General features: G+C 41.2%; 2 protein-coding genes and 1 pseudogene across 4 annotated transcripts in view; 1 reads left to right on the top strand and 2 right to left on the bottom strand.

The window, feature by feature from the left end:
* Positions 1 to 22,786, top strand: part of LOC125300380 (major facilitator superfamily domain-containing protein 8-like) — a 106,209-nt gene that overhangs the window by 24,153 nt on the left and 59,270 nt on the right. The window lies entirely within an intron of this gene.
* LOC125300381 (cell wall protein DAN4-like) lies at positions 5,255 to 13,307 on the bottom strand. Its single transcript, XM_048252280.1, has 5 exons — positions 12,940 to 13,307; positions 11,794 to 12,004; positions 6,292 to 6,756; positions 5,667 to 5,827; positions 5,255 to 5,421 (listed from the first exon to the last, which is right to left on the bottom strand). Exons 2-5 carry the CDS (start codon positions 11,858 to 11,860, stop codon positions 5,374 to 5,376), a joined length of 741 nt encoding a protein of 246 aa, XP_048108237.1. The 5' UTR covers positions 11,861 to 12,004; positions 12,940 to 13,307; the 3' UTR covers positions 5,255 to 5,373.
* LOC125300382 lies at positions 13,956 to 16,999 on the bottom strand (annotated as a pseudogene).

Genomic DNA, 22,786 nt, shown 5'->3' with positions numbered 1-22,786 from the left:
TCTCTCCTATGCATTCATATCCTGATAGGTAAACCCTCTGGGCCCCTAGCTTGTGCTATATTTACCCCTGCTCTTTCCACCACACAGAGGTTACACATTAGCCCAATGTATAGAACATCTTTTAGCACAACTACAGAATATCTTATAAGGAAACTTACAAAAATTCACCACACCCTGAAGGGACTTATTTTCACAGTAATGACCGGCGTTCTATACATTATCCCGCTTATTATACGGCTACTTGCCAAAACGAAATAATAAACTCCCCACGATATGACTTTAGCCTACATAACCTAGCCTATTTGTTACCGTTCATCGTGGCATTTGCTGAGAAACAAATAGTTCGCAACACACGCTGCTGAACTTGAATCAAACATTCTTTAGAACACAGCTGATCAACCGTCTGCTTTCACGTTTGAATGAAGTTCCAGTCCTTGCGTAGTGATATGAAAGACATTAATCAGAAGCACAAAACCCGTTGCCATTGACAGCGGTGATTAAATGCTTTGCCGGTGATTTATGTAGACTTAACATAGGCCCGAACATTGGGAAGGCCCATTCATGTGAATGGAACGTTCTGCAGCACTCTGAAGAGCCGTGTAATAAATCTATAAAATCACCGGCAAAGTATATAATCACCGCTGTCAATGGCAACGGGTTGGTTAACGTCTTTCATATCCCTCCGCAAGAATTCTGTTCGCTTATTGCAATGGAATTTCACTGAAAGGGAAAGCTAGTAAGACGTTGCCACGCAACACCTGAAACTGTCAAGTTCTATCTGTGTGGCGAACTATTTATTTTGTCAGCGAAGACACGAAATGGTAGCAAAATCATTTTTAAAGATTCGTTGTGTTAGGTTTCTTTTCTCGTTTTGGCAAGTAGCCGTGTAATAAGCGGGATAATGTATTGTCCGCCGGTAATTATCAGAAAATAAGTCCCTTCAGGTCGAAGCAAAACACCTCTGCTGCGCTTCGGGGTTCTGTTCTCCCTGTCGGGACTTAGGCTATTTTCTGATAATTACCGGCGGACAATACATTATCCCTTACTTATTACACGGCTCTTCAGAGTGCTGCAGAAAGTTCCATTTACATGAATGAGCCTTCCCAACTTTTGGGCCTATGTTAAGTAAGGGATAATGTATAGAACGCCAGTCATTACTGGGCAAATAAGTCCCGACAGGGCGAACCGGACCCCGACGCGCAGCGGAGGGGTCTTGTTCCGCCCTGAAGGGACCTCCGCTGCGCGTCGGGGTTCTGTTCTCCCTGTCGAGACTTATTTTCTGATAATTACCGGCGGACAATACATTATCCCTTACATAATATATTATAATATACTATTATATTCAGACATTATTGATTAATGTGCATAAATAAATTCTGTGCCTTACAATGTAATGATTTTCGATATTATCTTTGTCAGGAGAAGCTAGGCCTACTAGGCTTATCTTTTATGCATGTTTGTTGTGCCAGAAGAAGAGAAAAATAGTAGCCTAGTTTTTACAACTTTTATTAATTGTTCCACCCTGTAGCCTACATTCTTAAATGAAAACAACACAACTTGCATTGTTTTTAGCACATCTCTGTGTCCAGATAGGGACACGTTTGTGTTGTTTCCTTTTTTTATTTGTTACACAATATATGTTGAAATAACACAACTTGCAATGAAAACAACACAACTTGTGTGTGTGTTTTTTTTTACACATCTCTGTGTCCAGAACACATTTTTACGTTTTAAGAGTGAACACAGTTAAAATACACACAAGTCTTTGAAGTCACATTTTTGCATTGGTCTGTCTTTTATGTCTTTGAGTCAGCTTCTTCACTGGTGTGGATAAAGGGCCATCAGTCACCTGCTCCTAGGAGAAGGACGAGAGAAAGCAGAACTTTGAGAGGAATAGACGTGTGTTTCCTTGTTACTGGATGATAATCCGGATAATAGCCAGTACTGGGTTGTCTGGCCCTATACGGGGTTGTTGGGTCAGTGGATGTTTCAGATGCTCTCTGGGTATTGAACTGTGTTTGTTTACTTAACCCATTAATTTATTTGTTTATTTATTTATTAAAGTGCTCCTATGGGGACACGGGGAAAAAACAGAAGTTTCACGTCCGCACGCAAAACTCTGTGGTGCATAAGTTATGGTATCTGCGCACCAGAAACAATCTTTGGCCCCCAAAAACATGTTTTGCCCATGTCATCTTAGAGTTTTTTTTTTTAGTTTTTACAAAACTTTCTGGTGCGTATGAGAAACTTAATTCTCTTCTATGCTATGGTATGCTGAGGAGGCCACGTTAAGACATAAATATTTATTTATTTAACCAATCATTTGTTTATTTTTTAATTACAGAGCTCCTATGGGGCCATTGAGTGTGTGTGTGTGTGTGGGGGGGGGGGTCTTTGCATGTGTGTACACTGCATGAGCATGTGTAGTGAGTGAACTTTCTGGTTCTTTCGGGATGAATAAAGTACTGAGATAAATGCAGAGACCAAATTTCCCTCACGGGATCAAAAGAGTATTATATACTTAAGTATTTATCTTTCTTTCTATCAATCTGTCTAATTTGTTTGCATATCCCTTTAGGTCAGGGGTCTCCAACAGGTAGCTCGCGAGCTACCAGTAACTCCCCACCTGTTTCTAAGTAGCTCTTCAAAAGGTTTGAGGAAGATGTTCATACATCTGATAACCCAGTCACTTGGGAAACATGTTAAAATTCCTATGAAATCAAATTCACAGTCTACAAAGAGAGAAGGTAAATGAGTTTAAAAAGCCTTTAAAAAGCATACAAATCTTATTCAGCGGGTTTTGGGTGGAGATCAGCTATATGTGAATACATGACATGCTACTACTAACATATAAAAGCTCACGGCCATGTCCATTTTGTCAAAGTAGCTCTCGGAGAGAAAAAGGGTAGGAGACCTCTGTCTTAGGCCGGGGGCTCTGTAATTCATTAAGATGTAGGACCTCTGCCTTTTACAATGAACTTACCTTCAGAAATCTGTGTTTGATCAGCAGGTGGTAGACACTTTGCAATTAACATCACCAGTGGCCCGACGACTATGCAAATAGCAATACATAAGAAAGCTATCAGCCACAGGTTACGTGAGAGTGGTTTGCCTGCATCAGAGGGGGGAAAGGATGTCAGCAACAGAGTAAACATTACACTGGTGCACACACTTGACCTCAAAACTGCTTACAATTACACTATTGGAACAATTAGTCAATATCAGTTATCGCAAACAGAAGGAGGTGGATTTCAGCATCCCAAACCTTTATTGGATCTTGAACTGAGGTGCTCAGCTGTGGTTGGTCCACACAAGACCAACACATATTGTGAGGTGGTGTTGGGTATTGCTTTTGATGATGATAATGATGATGATGATGATGATGGTGATGACGTGGATCCATCAGCTGATATATTTGGATGTATCAGGGATATATTTGTTAATGGCGGCGATGTTGTTATGTCTGATGACCCAGGCAGGGGCATGTCTGTGCGTGGTGGTGTTGTGTAGGGTGCTCCTGTAGGACCGATAACGGCAGTGGGTTAATTATTCACTGAGACCTTTTTAATGTCAAATATGCATCCTTGAAGAAACTGTCAAAAAGATTGGTGAAAGGTTGTTGATGCTCAACTTTGCCAATAAAATTACACCCCTCCCTTCAATGCTTCTGAAGAAGCGTGCTGATTGGCTGGAATCATATGGCTTGATCTAAGCCACAAGACTGTTTACAGCACTTGAATAGAAGACTGTGAGAGGCAATTCAATGAATTTGTTTGACCAAGTCTCTCTCTCTCTGTGTGTGTGTGATGTATATGATCTCTTATTGATGATAGTTTTTAGAAAAACATTTCCCTCACAAATGAGGAAAATTGATCCAAGACCCATCTTTCATTCAAATGCTTGGCACTTGCCCAAGGACATTCCAGCTTGCTGCAACGCTAACTGGCTAGGCGATTAAACACACATGTTAAATTATTATGCGGTTAGGCACTAGGCACTCTCCACCCCCTTTCCCACATTCCAATGCATCAACACAAACTGCTGATGACGGCATAAAATACATCAGAATCCATATGTTGAGGATTTTCTTAATGCCTTGAGTTAGAAATGTATTATGGTAAACTTATGGTCAGAAATTTATTTTAATGATATCCCGCAATATCCAATAAAATAATATCCTATGTCTGGCATGAAACAAGATTTCCTGTGAGCCACTAATACAATAAACTCAAAATCTATAAGCACAAACATATTTTATGTATCTATCTTGAATCCTTTTGCCACAAAAAAAAAAAAGACTATAACCTTTCCCAGTAAATAAAGACTACAACCTTTCCCAGTAAATAACTACAACCTTTCCCAGTAAATAAAGACTACAACCTTTTCCAGTAAATAAAGATTACAACCTTTCCCAGTAAATAAAGACTACAACCTTTCCCAGGCTTGTCGATGCAAAACACCATCAATGGCAGAACTGCTCCTGTATGATGTGTCTTATAATTAAACACTTTTTAACAAAAAAATCTCATCACATCATTTTTACCTCCTTCTCTCTCAATGTATTTTTCAAAATCTTCTAAATCTTTCTTCTTTATACTTATAGTTAGTGATATCTCTGCACAGGGAAGTTGAGCAGCTAAATGACATTCCACTACATGTTTTACAAAGCATCTCTATATGTGTGTGGCAAATAAAATCCTTTTGTATCAACAAGTTTATGACATTGAGCCCTGACATTGTGTGTCTGAGACAGTAGCTCAGGTGTTAGAAGAAGATCCACACTACAGTATATTCTATTTGCAACCCTAATGCCCTTACCTTGGGAGAATCCTGTGGAAATTAGCAACAGAATTACAGGGATGACGAAAGCTGTCGGCATGGCGCAGGAGGCAAATGACTAGAATTAGAGGAAATCTTTTGCCAGCGCGCTGCGCTAACGGACAGTTACCGTAGCTACCATCCTCGGCTGCTGACTGCGTGTTGATGAGGAGGACAGGAGGGGGCGGGGCCTTAGTCCTACCACAGGAGAGCCAAACTTGGTGAACTCTCACATAAGCTGCCAAATTCTTCCAAACACAACATCCAATCATCGCAAAAAAGAAAACATGGAACTGCCATGAGATGAGGGATCTGGGATCACAGTGTCCACAGAGCGCGCGCGCACACGCACGCACACACACACACACACACACACACACACACACTGTACAATGTAGCTCAGAAAAAAAGAAAATGTGATGCTATATCATTTTTTTTTAACATTCATCATTTCTTTAATGTTTTTTTTGGCTCATAAACACATATTACAAATACACAGCACTTCAAGGTCATTATTCATTCATTTGTGTCATTTAAGCATTTGAGTTGACTTCTTCATTTGGGTGGGTACTGAGCAAAAGGAGAGTCTTCATTAATGTGACCCTGTGGGGAAAGAACGAGAGAGGGAGAGAGAGGGAGGGAGAGAGAGACAGACAGAGGTAAATGTATTATGTAATAATGTGTATTTATATTAATGTAAATGCACTAAAAGAGATTATAACTAACCCTCGATGACAAGGGCCTGATCTGCCCTGGCTTAAGCAGCAATAGCTGTGGATAACACTTATTTTTTCAGACGACCTATAAAGAAAACAAATTTAAAACATTTTAAATGTCTTTTCACTTACCATTGGTACTTCATCCAGCCTCTCAAACTTTGCAGAGCCTGAGGTGGCGGCTTTGACTATCCCGACCACCAACAACAAGGCCAGAATGATGACAAAGATGGACAGCACCGCAATCAACCCAGGACTCTTGGACAAGCCCTTCACGACACCACCCAGAATAGCTAAACAACACAAACAACAACAAATACCCAGCGTAAACAAACACACTCACAGTAAACACCCTAAAATACTGAACAAGTAGTCAAAGTAAACAAGCCCTACAACAGGGCAAGTAGGACCTACTGAGCACAGGTGATACATGAGCACAGGTGATAAATGAGCACAGGTAATACATGAGCACAGGTAACACATGAGCACAGGTAACACATGAGCACAGGTAACACATGAGCACAGGTGATAAATGAACACAAGTAATAAATGAACACAAGTAATAAATGAACACAGGTATTAAATGAGCACAGGTAATAAATGAGCACAGGTATTAAATGAACACAGGTGATAAATGAGCACAGGTATTAAATGAGCACAGTTAAATAAGCACAAATATTAAACGCGAGGCACAGTCGATACTGCGTCTCCAAAAACACTACTGCTGGTTTCAGATGAGGAATTCGTGATCACCAACCTGTGCTTGTGGTTGAGCTTGAGTTGTAAGGCCCAAGTGTGGTGCTCATACTGGGGGTCGTAGAGTTGGTTGAATGTGGGGTAGTTCCATCTTGACTAGGTGTAGTTGTACCGGTGTCATTTTGACTGGGTGCAGTTCCATTAACTTCTTGTTTGGGTGTAGTTCCATCTTGAGTGCCATTGGAGGTGTGAGTGGGCACAGTAGCACTGACAGCATTAGCTGGTGTGGATCTGGACTCTGCGGACTGTGTTGCTTTTCTATCCTCTGTGGTTTTGCTTGTGGATGGGGACCCTGTGGGACTTTGTGCTGCTGCGGCAGCTGTAGATGAGACAGTGATAGGTTTGCCTGTAGATCCTGCTGCTGATGTTGTTGTTGTTGTTGATGATGATGTAGATACTGTTCTTGTTGATGACGGGGTTGCTGTGAGTGTTGACGTCACAGGTGGCTTTATTGATGATGTCGCTCCTGTGGTATAGATAAGAGCAGCCTATTAATCATTTACCAGAAGTGGAAAAGTCCTAGCCTGGCCACGCCTTCTATAGATCTCCTTTCAGTGGGGTTTACTACGAAGCATGTTAGACATATCTAGGCTATGTAGACATATCGAGGCTTGACAAAGCCTTGACTTAGGGGTATACGTTAAGATACTACTGATACTACGATAGCAGTTATGTAATATATTTGTCAAACTAGGCTTTCAGCTCAGATCTGTGCGCGTTCTCGGTGTTGGGATGACTTTGGCCAATCGTGAAACGTGGAGACGCACCATTGAAGTGTTGCTTCAGAAGGCTGGGCTAATCAAAAAATGCTTGCATATGATTGAATAAGCCACTTGTCCGTCATCTATTGACGTGCTACTTCAACCACTCACATCGAAGCCAACCCGTGACGCTAATAACAGTCTCACAGTCGCTTCTACGCTATGAAACTCCCGCCCTGCGTCCTGATTGGCTGAACCATACAGGCCAGTCACTAGAAGGCAAGCAAACCAAGCAATTTCTTGGGGCCCCGAGCTGGCCAGGGGCCCCAAGACAACGACTGGTTAAGAATAAAATGCAACGCCAAACTGTGAGCGCCCCTTTGATAGTCAATGCAGTAAAGTGCAACGACACTGTTACCGGCAATACCGGGATCCCCCTCAAGGGGGCCCCTCTCAGTAGTCGCTGACAGCAGCCAGCCAGCCAGGTTTGTGGTCTCTGCTGCTGCCGCGAAAATATAAAACCTCGGCAGTCATAATGAAGTGGAGTTATGCGTCCCGAAGCCAGAAGAGAAAGGAAGAGGATGACATGAAAAAACAAGATAGTGGTAAGTGATAAATTACACTGGATAAAATATCTCTACTTGTCTTGTATAAATGGTGTAATGTCGCAGCAGGAAGGCTAGCCTAGCAAAAAATGTTTATGTTAACAACTGGCCCATGCTGCTTGTAACAAACTAGAACAGTTAGCACAACTTTTTTTTTCCCGAACGGACGGAATATGTTTACATACTGTAATATGTTTATTAACGGGATAAGGAAGACACAGATCTGTTCCAGAATCACTGTTTATCGTATTTAATGACATAACATTGCTATAGCTTTGTAATAGGTTTTGATGAAAGTGGCATAGCTTCTCTGCTATACTAACTATTCGACCGTGATAATCTATTTACCAAATGGGGGTTAGGAAAACCACACGATAAATTCCGTGCATCAAAGCAGACTGGAACTTTCATGTCTAGTAGCCAGCTGTTTACTGTCTTTAAAGCACCAGGTGCGTCTGTCTAATTTTCAAACCGCAGAATGCTTAAATGCTATGTTAAGCTACAAGTAGGCCTAGGTCAATGTACTGTATAACATTAGCTTGGGATGTTTTTACAGTAAGCATTGGTAGTTGTGAAAGCAGCTGCATCCCTTCTAAATATCAAAATATGGAAATGCTAACATATCTTTTCTTTCTCCCGCAAGGTCCTTAGCTTAAATTTCTCAGTCCTCAGGCTCTTCCTAAGGATATCTCCACTGATGGCCTGAAAGGTTAATCTTATGTGTGTGTGTGTGTACTTGTATTTATGTTGGATTTTTAAATTGCTATTTATATAAACTGTGGGTGAACTTAAACTGTATGGCTATGCGGTGGGGCCCCCAAATTCCTTGAAACGGCCCTGGAACCATAAAGTCGGTTGCAGAAATCGCTCTCAATGGAAGAGGTCCCAGATGGATGTGAGTGAAGCTAGGCGGAGCTAAGCGGAACGAAATTCATCTGGCTAGGGTCATGTTACTATTAAAGCGCATTCGAGATCCAAAATGTTAGTAGAGGTGGAGCTCCACCTGTAAGATATATGACAGAATCCTACACGTGAGATAACTTCGTTTTTAAGACAATTGATTGGTCAGTGTGCGGTAGATTACACGATTTGAGCTATAACTTAGCACATAACCTGGTCGGGAGGAGGTTTGGTTGACAGAATAAGATACATGGTGATATAGCGACACTAAAACAGATCCACTTTCGTGTCACAGCATAGCCTGGCTTTGAGCGCAACATACCTCGCTAACCCACTAATCGAGATTCGTAGTAGGCTACACCCCACTTGAAGAGACTAGTCTACTCTAGAACTCAATAGTTCACTAACGTTTCCATCGGTTACACCAGGGGTCCCCAACCTTTTATGTACCATGGAGCGGTTTGATTCCTATTTTTTTTTTTCACGGACCGGCGGGGGGTTCCATGTTCCATATGTGTTGTGCATGCATTACTTGAAAAGAACTAGCTCCAGTTATGTATGAACAGTGAAGGTAACGATCTCTTGTGAAAAACGTGAACTTGAAGAAGTGAAAATTGAACAATATGAACTATGAATATTGAACAACTTGAAGCTGCTTAACAAAATATGGAAACAAAACATGGGAACTAAATGTGCATTACGAATATAATCAGTGGGAGCCCTGTTTCCCTGCAACAAGAAGCTTCCATCTGGGGGTAATGGAAGACAGCGACACCCTCAGTGTGTTTGAAATGTCCAGTCGATTGCGCAATTTTGTCTTAGTTGCAGTCATTGCCGAAAACCCAGCCTCGCATAGATACGTGGTGGGAAACGTTTTCAGCGCTTTTACGGCTATCTCGGGATATTCTGCTTTGGTTTTGATCCAAAAACCCGCCAGAGAGGTTTCCTTATACACACTCTTAAGACCACCGTCATTTTTCACCACTCATTGGTTTGCCGTGGATCTTTGGAGGATGGGAAGTAATGCTCAAACTCATTTGAAAGCGCAACAAGGTGATCGCACACCAGCTGCAAGAGAAAGGGCCCTGCCTCAGTCTCTCCCAAAACCCCCACTACTGTTTGGAACATATCAAATACACCCCGGTCCACTCGTCGTCCCCACAAATCAAGCTTGGCTTTAAATGCAGCGACTTTATCTGCCAGTTTAAAGACAGTCGTCATTCTCCCCTGGAGTGACAGGTTGATGTCATTAAGCAACCCGAATATGTCACACAGGTAAGCGAGTTTTGACACCCAGCCCTCATCACTAAAATATGCTGCTAACGGTGACTTTTTTTCTGTAAGAAATCTCTGCAGCGGCTCTCGCAACTCAAACACTCTGGCCAGTGACCTGCTAAAGATCCTTGTTTTTTGTTGCTCATTTTAGCAGTTTAGTTAACTTCGTGTGACACTATCGTTCGCCAAGAACTGATCAAGTGAAGTGAGCTGATCTGAGGCTGCGCAGCGCTGAAGGCAATACTGTATGTAAAAGTGTTGAAGGCGGGACACAGACGTAAGAAAATAGACCTTGCAAAATGCAAACATGCGTGCAATCAAACAACTACATATAGGCCTATGCCATGTAAAAACGTGACATTATTGCAAATTAAATTTAGTTTGCATGCATTTTTTTTTTAAACTCATGTCGTAGGCTACGGCCCGGTTAGGAATGTCCTGCGGCCCGGTGGTTGGGGACCGCTGGGTTACACTACCTGGCCAATCAGCAACGACAGGGAGTGACGAAACCAAAATGGCAAACGGCAGGAACAAGATCTGCAAATATTTAAAATGCAGAAATGTATTTACAGCAAAGCTATAGTCCCACACACATTGTTTCCTGATTGCCAATGCTGTTTTTTGTCAGTTTGTAAAGTTTTGGCGAAGTAGGAGGTAACGTTACTGTAGGAATCTCTGATTGATCAATGTGATTGGATTGGCCGGACCAATGATTTAAAAGTTCTTGTACACAAATTCCAATCATGAGTGACCAGACTCTATGCACTTTGTGAATGAGTCTTGCTTTTGCCAGGCTAAGGTCCAGCTTCAGAAAGTAAAGTCCAACAGTGTATTGGGTCTACCTGGTGCACCTGGCTGAGGAGTTGTGCTAATTAGAATCAGCTGGTTTAAATGAATGGTTGGCACAGATATTTGGTAGGACTTTTCCACCTCTGTCATTTCCACAGATACAACTTCATCTGCTCTCCCCACATAGCTCTTTCAGGAATCTTTTCAGGTCTTGAAGCAAGGAAAATGTCTGTGCCTAAAGTTAACAAACACTTACAGTCATATGTAATTGCCCATTTTCAAATAAATGACGTAAATGGCCTGGCCCACGCCTGAATTCTGGCACAGCGCCTGAAAACGTTTTGTGTATTGTGTTAAGCACCTTGCTGTGCTGACTTCTGCAAATGCAGTGGGACTCTTCAGGTACAGGTAGTCTGCAGGTGAACCTTGGGGACGTTCTCTTTACCACATTAGTTTATTCATGCAAATGCATCTGTTTAGCAGTCAGTGCATGTGCAGTGTTTCACACACACACATCTGTTTAGCACAGTCAGTACATGTGCAGTGTTTGGCCAGTGTGGCCCAGTTACCACACACACACTCAAAGACCTTGTGCCTGTGTCTCAATGTACTGCACTTAATGTGCTGTTGTAAGACTTTGCACTGGACTGCACCTTCGCAATAATTTACATTTTAAATGAACTGTTGATATAATGGTATGCCCTTGTGACCACTATAATACAGAGCTGGCAACTCTCACACATTGAGAGTGAGATTAAAAGTGAGCGTCCTGAGCCGTATCACAATGATGGGTGTGTTGCGTTGGCCTCTGTCAACAAAGCAAAACTGACGCTGTGTGTTTGTGCTTCAGTCAATCTTTGCCAACGTGCCCAACTTCCTACCAACAACAACACACACACACACACACACACAACTTTGGTCCTCCTGTTGGTGTTGCATGTTCATAACCGCATAGTGAGTGTGTGGGCTACCCTGTCACTGTAAGATAGTCTTTGAACCAAACACTTTCTTTTTCTCTGTCCTTATATCAAGTTTGACCAAAACAGACAATTCCATTTGGAACCCTATTTGCTGCCTACAAACATTTCAACCATCAGGAACTATTAACAGCTCAGTGTGCACTCAAAACTTTATTATATTGACACAAGACATTCATCTGCAGCTGTTTTGCATCTGAAACCGTAGCTCAGACATCAGGAGCACACAATACTTCACGAGACAGCGTGTCCTTACCTTGTGAGTGACAGAGTCCTGTGAGCAGGAGCAGGAGCAGCGCCGTGATGGGAAGCGCTCTCGCCATGGCGCAGGACGCAAATGACAGGAAACAATAGTGGCCTGCGAGCGATCTCTGTGTAATCACGCAGCCCACATCCTTGAAAGCAGGATGTTGATGTGAAGGAGGGGTGGGGCTGAGGCCAACCTGTAGCGGTACCTATATCTCTGGCTTGATGGGAACAGAGTAAACGGGAAGGTTTGACCCAACCGCGGCAGCTGAGGCACGCACACACTGTTTAATTAGGCAGAATTTTTACAACAAAACTGCTTCATGTGTTTCATTGAGTGCCTACAAAGAGAGAAGATAGGAGTGTGGAAACTTAATAATAACTCCAGTTGATCTGACGGAGCTATCAAAACTTTATACAAATCTATGCTGATTGGAAAGCAACACTACAGTTATTTGCGAAGTCTTATCTCAGAAAATGCTATCCAACAGGTTTTTACCCACAAGACTTAAGACAATACAATAAAACACATCTTTAAAAACCCACTATGAATAAGAATTATTAACAGCTGTTTAGCATTTTATAACTGGGGAAACTTTATCCAAGATTCATAAATCAGCCAAACAAACTAATAAGTAAGTAGAACTAGCACAAACATTTAAAATGTCCAGCAGTGAATGAAAATGTATTACAAACTCACAGAATAACAGTCAAAATACAGTCATCTTGTACAGTACCACTGCACATTGGTGGTCAAGCTTAATGAAGGCTCAGCAGAGGTCAGGAGAACAGAACTTCAGCAGCATGGAGTGTATTGGTCAGTAACATCAGACCTTTACAATAGAGTTGCTGGAGGGCAAATATGGCAGTGTGAAACACTGGGAGAAGGTGAAGCTGAGGATTTTACTCTGACGGCAGAACCAACGGTGATAATCAGATAGGCACAGCGGTTTTGTGCTTCCCAGTACTCTTACACACTGAGTGTAACACAAGGCATTTACAGTCATTTTCTGTAGTAACAAATCAATTTGTATGCTGGAACATCTTTTGTTCTTGATAATAGATTTAGGTGATAATTGTAACCTTAATCAAATAAAAAAAGTACACATACTTCAAACATCACATTGTTTACAATACATTATTTATGCTTAAATACCTTTAAGCCTTGACTGTGTCCCTGGTGTCAGGTGTCTTTTTAAATAGAAGGATTATTTATCGGCACGATTTCAACATCACATAGTTTAAACACTCCGCTCTGCTATTGGAAAGGATGTGGTTTTTGTTTGGCCTAGATGGGCGTCTAGATATGGGTTTGCCCACAAGACACGTTCATCCTTCCTGTGTAATTTACTAAGAAGAAAACACTGCAACGCCTACAGAATCTAGTTCAAAGAAGAGCACGTTTACGGAGAGCCGGATCACTCCCTATTAACTCCATTGTACCTGCAATCTGCTGCAGTTCCGCTAGGGGCGATCACGAATAAGTGCAAAAACAATAGGGGTCTATGGAGCTAGACGGCTAAATTTGTCTCTTTCACCTGGTTGTCATTGAGAAATTGAATATTTGATTGTGGTTTCTGCAAGCTCAATATGGATTATAGGTCAAAAGTTGAATGAACGAGTAGTCACGTCCTTTCGATTCCTTACAGGTTGGGTCGTTGTTGCCCACAACACACTAGCTTTCTGCTAATGAAGGACGTCATTGACACATTTGAAAGGCTTTTTAGAACAAATAAGTGACTCAAAAAATATAATACTCAGCGGTTTGTATTTTCTCTGCCTCCTCTTTCGACTGCAACATACAAATTTCTGGGCAAAAAATTATATCCCGAGAAAAGTGGATTTGAGGGGTACAGCTCCACAGGCCTCCATTCATTCTGCACTTATTCTTGAGCGCCCTCATGTGGAACCAGAACAGGAACTGCAACCAGTTCAGAAACCGGAAGTTTCCCCGAGAGTGACGGTTCTCCCCTTATTAGACATTCTCTGGGCTTACTGACAGAGACTTACTGACAGCCCTTGAGCAAGGCACCTAACCACTCACTGCTCCTCGAGCGCCGCTGTTGTTGCAGACAGCTCACTGCACCGGGATTAGTGTGTGCTTCACCTCACTGTGTGTACGCTGTGTGCTGTGTGTGTTTCACTAATTCACAGATTGGGATAAATGCAGAGACCAGTTTCCCTCACGGGATCAAAAGAGTATACTTATACTTATACATTCACACTTATCCCATAAAGCCCCAAACAGGAATGCACAAGGTGTCCTACAGAACAGAACTGTAGCAATTTTACAAAGTTCATCCAATCAACAATCCTCAATCCACAATATCATTTGGAGCAATTCAGATGTGGGGCATATGCTGCAAAGCAGACATGACTATTATAAGCAGAGAGATGAGAGGAGCCCCTGAGGTCTTTGAGAAACCCATCGAACAGCAGGTGGCAGTGTAGAGCATCCCACCCACTACGGTGCAGCCCTGGCATAGCTCTGCTCAGGTCTGCTATGTGTTCCGACAGTGCAGTTCCAGTTCTAGAGTTTCTCCGTGAGTGGTGGCGTCTCTGCCCCCAGACTGAGTTTCTCCGCGAGCAGTGGCGTCTCTGCCCCCAGACTGAGTTTCTCGGCGAGCAGTGGCGTCTCTGCCTCCAGACTCGTCTCTGCTGACGGCTCCACCATCAACATCTCGTCTCCGTGTCCCGTCGTCTGTGTGAACACGAGTTACAATACAGTACTTTTAAACTTTGAAACGGTGGCAGTTTGTCTAGTGGTCTCATCTGTGACCTGGGTCTTTGAGTTGAGCACCAGGTTGTGAGTTCGATCTCAGTAGCTGCCACCATATTGTCCCTGAGCTAGGCACATAGTAACAGTGATCTTATGACTTGCCAGTTTGCGCTACTCTCAAACCTGGGCAAAGTCTGTCAGAGCACGTTGTAACTGTCGTGGTGACCTTGTCTGTATCGGTTTGAATACTGCCCTGTTCTTGTGAATGCTTATTAGGTGGTTTATTCGCCACATGTCATTACCAGGTAATGGTTATTAAGAGAACTATGGGTCTGTACAAAAGGGAAGGCAGCTGTCTGCTGTCTCGCTGCCTTCAGCTCTCTGCCGAGTCACTCGCCGTTGCAGGCATCAAGGTAACAGCTACGAACGAACTTTGTTTCGGACAGCCTAGCAAGATAGCCACACAGAACAACGTTGTCAGGATACCAGAAAGAAGAATAACGTAACGTTCGACTGCAGCAATAGGTTGCTCACAATGAAATAGAATTTTTGACATTGAAGGCAGCATGAAGGATACATCAATGCTGCCTTCAAAACTCATCAAAACTAAGGTATCTTTCACAGAAATATTTGATTCGGACATGCCTCAATGGCTCGCTTCCCTGTTAGATATCTTAAGGCAGCATTTTTCCCTGTTTTGTACAGACCCTATCCAAAGCAGGGAGATTGGTGGATGACTACGGATGTGTACTTACTCTGTGCTTCAGATAAGACAGATAGGTATCCCACCCCAGAGTAACGGTGTTCACATAAACAACACGAAACCGCGAGGGCAGGAAATAGAAGTTGATCATCTGTGCGGCAGGCCAGACGCACCAGTCAGCCTGTGGGCAGAAAACACGGAGATCGTTCTTTTCATTCACTTGGTTTTACGTACTTCTTTCTTTTGCAAACAACTCAAGAAACTCAGTGGGCACTCATTTGAATGCTGGGCAAAGTGCTAAGTCTAAAGTCTAACTAAAGCTATCTTAATAACTAGACTAAGTCTAAAGTCTAACTAAAGCTATCTTAATAACAAGGCAAATTCAATTTGCTAATCTAATGCCATAGGTAAGACCTTAACACTGATGAGTCCACTCAATACTACCACATGCAACATGATAGCTATAGTTCATGCATGAGAACGTTGCTTGTTGATATACTTTACACACTTGCCCGCCTTTTGAATTAGGGCCCGGCCCAGTCTGTTAAATCAGAAAAACACACTTTAGTCCTGACCTTATAGAACTCCCAGAACTTCTCAGCGAATTCTGTGCAGCCTTTCATCATCCCGTGTCCCTCCAGAGCACTCATGCCTGGGACAGAAGACAGAAAATCATGCAACTTACTATTAGACTTCGTCTGAGTACATATAAAAGCATGCAATTTACTTAGTGTGAGTGGTTAATAGTGGTAGTAGTTTATGAGAATTTAGTTTAGTGCAACAACTAACATCATGAAGTCGGATGTAGTTATTAAGTTTTATGTCAAGATAAAGGTCTAAAAAGTCAACAATGCAGATAATCATGAAGTTTCTACATCTAGAACTTTCTGGCTACTGGTGGTTACTAACTACCCTAGGTAGATGATGCTGTGAACTCACCTAAGAAGTACCATGCCCCAAGAATTGGTGATGCAACTAGCTGGTCAACCAAAACCTTCTTTGCGACAGTCTTAACAGCTTTCCCGACATATATCTTGTCAAGCCATAAATACCAGTAATGAAGAAAGGGTCCCATCGAACTCCCAACGATAGCCATCCGTGCTGTGAAGAAGCATTACCACAGTTAACAGTGCTGGAGATTTGATACATCGGACTGTCGTGTAAGCAAGTAATGTTGCAACAACTTCTGACAGTTAATGATTTACTTCGTCGCCACGAAAACAAGTTGCTGCAGCAGTTTTGTACGAGAGTTCATGGTTTGCCCAAAACAAAATCTTGATGTGAACCGAACCAAACTAAACCAGACATGCCTTATCACAAAACTTTGCTTCACTTTACCTGTTCGGTGCCAGTCTCGAGTTTTGCCAGGTGACTTTCGCATTTCTCGGCTCTGCTGAATGATGTCTCCAAATGAAAGCATAACCCCACCACTTAGCGTGTTGGTCACAAGCAGAAACCTTCCTTTGAAAAAAAGGCTTCCAGTAAAAGGATATCCGCACTAAAAAGTCTTTGCCCCGGGGAATCATCTGTTGATTAATAATTGTCAATATGGTACCAAAATGACTTCTACCGAAGTAGAAGTTAACGAACAGGTCCTCAGTTTTCCTACTATAAAGTTTTCATCTAACACAACGAGGCAAGTGGTCTTACTTTAGTAGCAATGCGCATATTTGAGAACGTTAGGATGGCTACTGACACCTAGTGGACAGGAGTGGATACAACCTATTGAACAGAACAGATAAACGAAAGGCAGAAACAGCATTGCAAAGGATGGATTGTTACCTGATGAATGAATTCGAGTTATGGGAGAGTTATAGTCTGAAAATGTAAGCCACATCAAAATGTGTTCAATCTACTAATATAAACTAGAAAATGTAATTCCGAGGAAATTACCAGTGCATGAAAATATAAACATACTGTATATTAACATAAAATGCAAAACAAACTTTTATTTGGAAACAGTTGGCAGGAGTCATAGTTGATAACAACTGACAGTTGAAATGTCTAAACAGTTAAATAGTTGAGTAGTTTAAATAGTTAAATTATTTAATAGTGAATTATTGTAGTGAGGACATTTATTTTGAAACAGTTGTGGGCAGAGGAAATTAACGTTTTTCATGTGAGGTATTCTAGGTTCTATAGCTTTGTTTACATCCACCTGGTAGGCAAGGGACAAGTTGAACCCATTGAACATAGTTGTCTGCAGCTGCCTCTCAGTAGGTTACATCTCTGTATTTCAGCAATGTCAACATTTCAGGCATCAATAAAGATGATGATGATTATCCCAGCTGTGAAATTTGGCCAGAAAGGAACATGTCTTCCCTCTGAAAGTTGACACAAAATCAAACAATATTTGATCATTTAGTGCTAGCTTCAACTGAACAGCGACAGGTTTTGGTAGGCAGTACCAGACGTTACAGTTATAGCTAGCGTCAGTCAGCATCATGTAACATTAATGGCGTTAAAGTCATGATCCTGTAACATATTATAACATATAACAGTGATGGCTTATTCGAAGACGATCTGCATGGATATAACCACCCAGAAAAACTCAGAATGTGAGTGATAAAGTTAATTAATTGTAGGCTATGAAACTTTTTATTAGTTACCCAATTGCAGCATCGGCTATATTAGGCTGTTATGCTAGCTCAGCCTTTAACTATGCTGTTATTTTGGTCATGTGGACTTGATTAAACGGGTAAAGATAATTCATAAACTGCTTATTTCTTACATGACTGAAGCAGTAGCCTAGGATCTAGGGTTCAACAGTGGTGTTTGAGGTTGCGTTAAGTTGTTGTTTGTGATCGCTAAACAATTTGGTCAAATCAGTTTATTTTGACATACGGGAGTTAACTGACCTGTAGGTTATAGCACATAAGCCTATTCTGTTTTCATTTATTATCATTTGTTGTGATTATATAATCAAATGACACTCATGATAACTTGAAATAGAAGGACAGAAGATAGGCGATTGATGCCCACAAGCACGAATTTCACGAGACAAATTAGAACAAACTGTTCCGGTAAACATATTCTTGCCATGTTTAAAATGCTGCACTTTTTCCCTTCATAGCCTATCTCTGGCAATTCATTTTCGGATGACTGTAGAAAGTTGTATTTTTATGGAGTGAGGATTGTCTCAAAAAAGATTTAAATAAATATAAAAGGATATATATACATATACATACATTTATAAATATCCAAGTACAAAATACAAATATAAAACTGTGACATACAAATAAATAAACAAATGTATATAAATAAACGTGTCTTTGTAAATATATTTTCGAGATTTGAAAATAAATATGCTTGACTTTGTATGTGGAATCTGCATTTGTGAATCTCCTTTTTGCTTTTATGTAGATGACGTAATTTTGAGACATTCCTACCAAAGATTGTTAAGGCGGAGCAAGATACTTCGTCGTAGTTCATGTCTATGGGCGCGAAATGGGGATCGAATCCTGTCTGCAGGCGTGTCGATGACGTATTGACGAGCGTACGTTGCAACCGGCCAACAGCAGCTGCATAAATAACCGGCGCACACCTGATATAAGGTTGATTTTCTCCAGACTGGAATGCTCAAAAATGCTACAAATGTACCTGAAATGTTCAGAAGGGTTTGAGGATCATGAAAACGTGCCCGAAATTCACATTCCTAACTCTATAGAACCAAGACCTTAGCATATGTGGTGAAATTCTGAGCTATGCCCATAGACTTCAATGGAGCAGTCGCTGCCTCTGCTCTGCATAAAGGGGGGTTTTGACCCCCCCTCGTGCGATCCGGGTTCCCGGAAGTGGCTCCTGATGAAACATCTTGCTCCGCCTTAACAATCTTTGTTCCTACTGCACACCAAGATCCACAAATAAATACCACTAGATTTGAATGCGAAGACACCCTCCACTGAACAACCAGCAGATGGCAGTGTTGTGCAGCCACAGCTAGTCTGGCAGAGCCGAGATAAAGGCAAACGCTAACCACGACATTCAGCAGAATTGTAGAATCTGGAGTGGATGATGGAAAGAGCCGGTGATCAAGAAGCATCTACTGTAAGTAGTGCTTTTTGCATTATTTTACACACATTGCACTGATATTTGATCAGAAAAATGTCATTAAACGGTTATGAGCCCTTTCAGATTAACTGGGTTGGTTAGCATCAGCTAATCTAGGTTAACTTTAGCTAGCTCAGGACCATAATCGATGTCTCTGTAGGATGCTAGATCTAGCTATATTTACAGACTATAAAGAACTTTGCTATGATGCTATCGTGTTTGACTCATAGCTGCCAACACTCCCGTTTTTTACGTGTCTCGCCCATATTTCATACCAATCTCCCGCCCGTTTTGCCATTTTTTTTCCAACCGGAAAGTGGCAAAACGGATAGGAGCTAACTGGTGTTTTATCTATAAGTTAGCTATGAGCTTCCCTCATCCACATGTTATTCACCAATATGCAAGCTCTATATTGGTTTATGACAAAGCTTTGTTTAACAGTGTACAGTCACCCTAACATTTAAGTTAATTAAACTGATGACATTTTAACGCGATTGTTCATCAGTGTACAGACATCCCAAGTCTAAGGCGCTCCGGGAGTCTCTCATATCAGATAGTGGCTCATGGATGCCACGATCATCAGTCCCATATAGTATTTTTGTATAAATAGGCTATCTTAACAGTTGACCTCTGTCTCTTTCATCATCAGATAATTCCTGAAACAAAAGATTTGCTGCACTCAAGAATCTTTGCTACAAACAGTCTCCAAACAATAACACAATCACTGACTATACCTTTAATGGTTCTCTACCAAGTTTTGGACATATGTGACCGTTGCCAAATAAATGTCCACACCATTGGACTGTGATTGCTGCAACGGATCAATGTGTTCCTGCAGTCCACTGAGTTCCTCTGGGCTGAGTGGGCTCTCGAACTGAGGAATGTTTACTCCAAGATGGTTCTCTGGCACGTCTCCACTCTGCTCCCAATCTATTTCAGGAATGTTTAACTCCTTAACAAGTACAAGAAAGCATAAAACAAGTTTACAATCATGATCATTAGCAATTAAAATAATTGTTTTCTGTAATAATGGTTCATAAAATATAACCTGAAATAATGTGGGCCAACAATGCAGACTCAAGTAAAAGTAAGTAAATCAGCTCAAACTTGTGCAAAACATGTTGCAATCCAAAAGCAATCTTTAGGAACATGCATTACATTCCCAAAAAAGGTGGTTCTCCTTCCTCTGCCTACCTCTGGATCGGGAATTGGATGCTGCATTTGACCAAGCTCCCATAGCTGGTTTGGTGTCATGTTCTGCTCTGTCCTCAAGGGGTGGTTGTCCCATCCTCCACGAAACAGGTCCAAGGTCAACTGGAGACGAGGCAGGAAGACGTAATGCAGACAGAAGAAGTGGGTGGTGTTTGTCAGGTCGAGGTGGCCCTCTTCCTCCAGCATTTGAAAAATGTGGTAGTACACATTGGTGGCCCCCATCCAGACATCGCGCCAAAGTCTTTCAATTCTACTCAAAAGAAAAGGCATATTGTATCATGTTGCAAGTTGTGATGATAGTACACAGGATACAAGTTACATCAAATTGTCACATCAAATGCATATAGTTGATGGGTATAAAAAATGCAGTAAAATTGTGTCTGTCAGTGTGTTGTCCTTAAGGCATTACTATTTATTTGAAAGTAGTAGTAAAATTCTAATGGATAGCTTGTTTTTATATTATCCTGAGGATGGAATTCTTGGTATTGACATTTAAATAAGATTCTATGTTCCGGTTGTCAAAGTCAGATTTACTTTCAATTTCCTCACATGTACTAGACAAGACAGGACAACAGTAAAGTGGACAGGCACAGGGGAGATTGTTGTGTAAAGGCTGCATAGAGATGGGTGATGAATGGTGTGGAAGGGCAAGAGTTTTGTGTGCTGTGTGTATGCAGGAAGAGGGCTTACTGGTCAATACTTTGACACAGGTCAATAAAAAGTCCAATACAACTGACTGCTTGTGTTGCTATTCAGATTTAGGAATATTTCCCAATAACAATTCTCAATAAAGTTAAACTACTGATAAACTAAGACCAAGCATACCGCTGGTTATGAACACTTTTTCCTGCAATAAAGCACCTGTCATGAACAATTTGTTCCGGCTTGCGAAAAAGTTCCGGATGATGTAATAATCACGTTCCGATCTCACATTAAAATGTTTCTCATAGAATGTTGGCGTCGTTGCTATGACTGTTGCTGTCGCTGGACGATCCATTTACCCCTTTGTGACGTCTATGCTTTGTGACCACCGAATCCTACTGCGGTAAACGTGCGAAGGAGTCCTTCAGCAACAAGGGGTTGATGGCTTGCTTGACGGCACGCTTTGCGTTACAGGAATAGGCCTACCAACCTACGTTCAGTGTAATACTTCTGCCGTTCAGGCACCGATTTTATATTTGAACATTTTCTCATAGACATTACATATAGGCTTTACAGTGGTTTGGTTGGTAGGTTTTAAACGTATTTTTTTGTTTTACTACGGAAGATCGACTCACTCAACTTGCTAACGTAACGTTACATCTGGATCTGGATGCGGAGCAGCAGAACTACCACACCAGAAGCTCGTGGATAAGCTCAGGTAATAAAGTCATTTTATTTGTTGCAATTGCAAATTATTCTGGTTATTACGGCGTTATTAGGCCTATCAGCAATTCCACAATGTGTGCATGACCGTAACATTTGCAATGCTTGTTATTTGGTGACTTTTGTTGTTTGCTAGTCGTGTTGACATTAGTAGATAGCTTAAAGTTTTTAGGACAATCTAAACTGTTTGAATTAGAAATATAGTTTCTTAGTTCGTGTTAGACTATTTGACAAACAAGAAAGGGCAAATATGTCTTGGTTTTGAATGAAATAGCCTAGTTAAAATTCCCTCAGGATGAATAAAGTATTTGTCTATCAATCCATCCATCCAGACTGCCCATAATCAATGCTGGCTGGCAGGCAAGCCGTGCCTTACGTTTAATCTTAGGTTTTTATTACCTATGCCTTACGTTTAATCTTAGGTTTTTTTTATTACACCGGTTGTAACTTGCCGACCGATTGTTTTTTTTACTAAACAACCAATACAAATGCAATAAAATAATATTTATTTTAGTAGGCAAGTGAGCTCATGCCTTCAGTCCTCCAGTGAGCATGGTGTAAATAAAGATTATGTGGATGTGGAATATATTATAAGAATATTATATGTGGTATAATTAAGCCCTATGATTTATTAACATGTTTTTATCTTCAATTACACTACCCTATACCATCCATAGTATTCTATTTATACGTAAAAATATGCATAGTGCAATTACACTTATACATCTATATTCTACAGCTCTTTACTGTTCTTAATGTGCATACACTTACTTATAATGTTGACTGTTACTATACTGCACATATCTGTGGTGTAAATAAAGATTATGTGGATGTGGAATATATTATAAGAATATTATATGTGGTATAATTAAGCACGGTTCATACTGAATATCCAAATTTATTCTGTTTTTATAATATTACTGTTAATATACTGCATACTGTATATCTATATTG

Source organism: Alosa alosa, chromosome 9 (genome assembly GCF_017589495.1).
Source record: "Alosa alosa isolate M-15738 ecotype Scorff River chromosome 9, AALO_Geno_1.1, whole genome shotgun sequence".
Lineage (NCBI taxonomy): Eukaryota > Metazoa > Chordata > Actinopteri > Clupeiformes > Clupeidae > Alosa > Alosa alosa.
The sequence above is the reverse complement of the archived record's forward strand: the minus strand, read 5'-3'. Positions and strand labels throughout refer to the sequence as shown.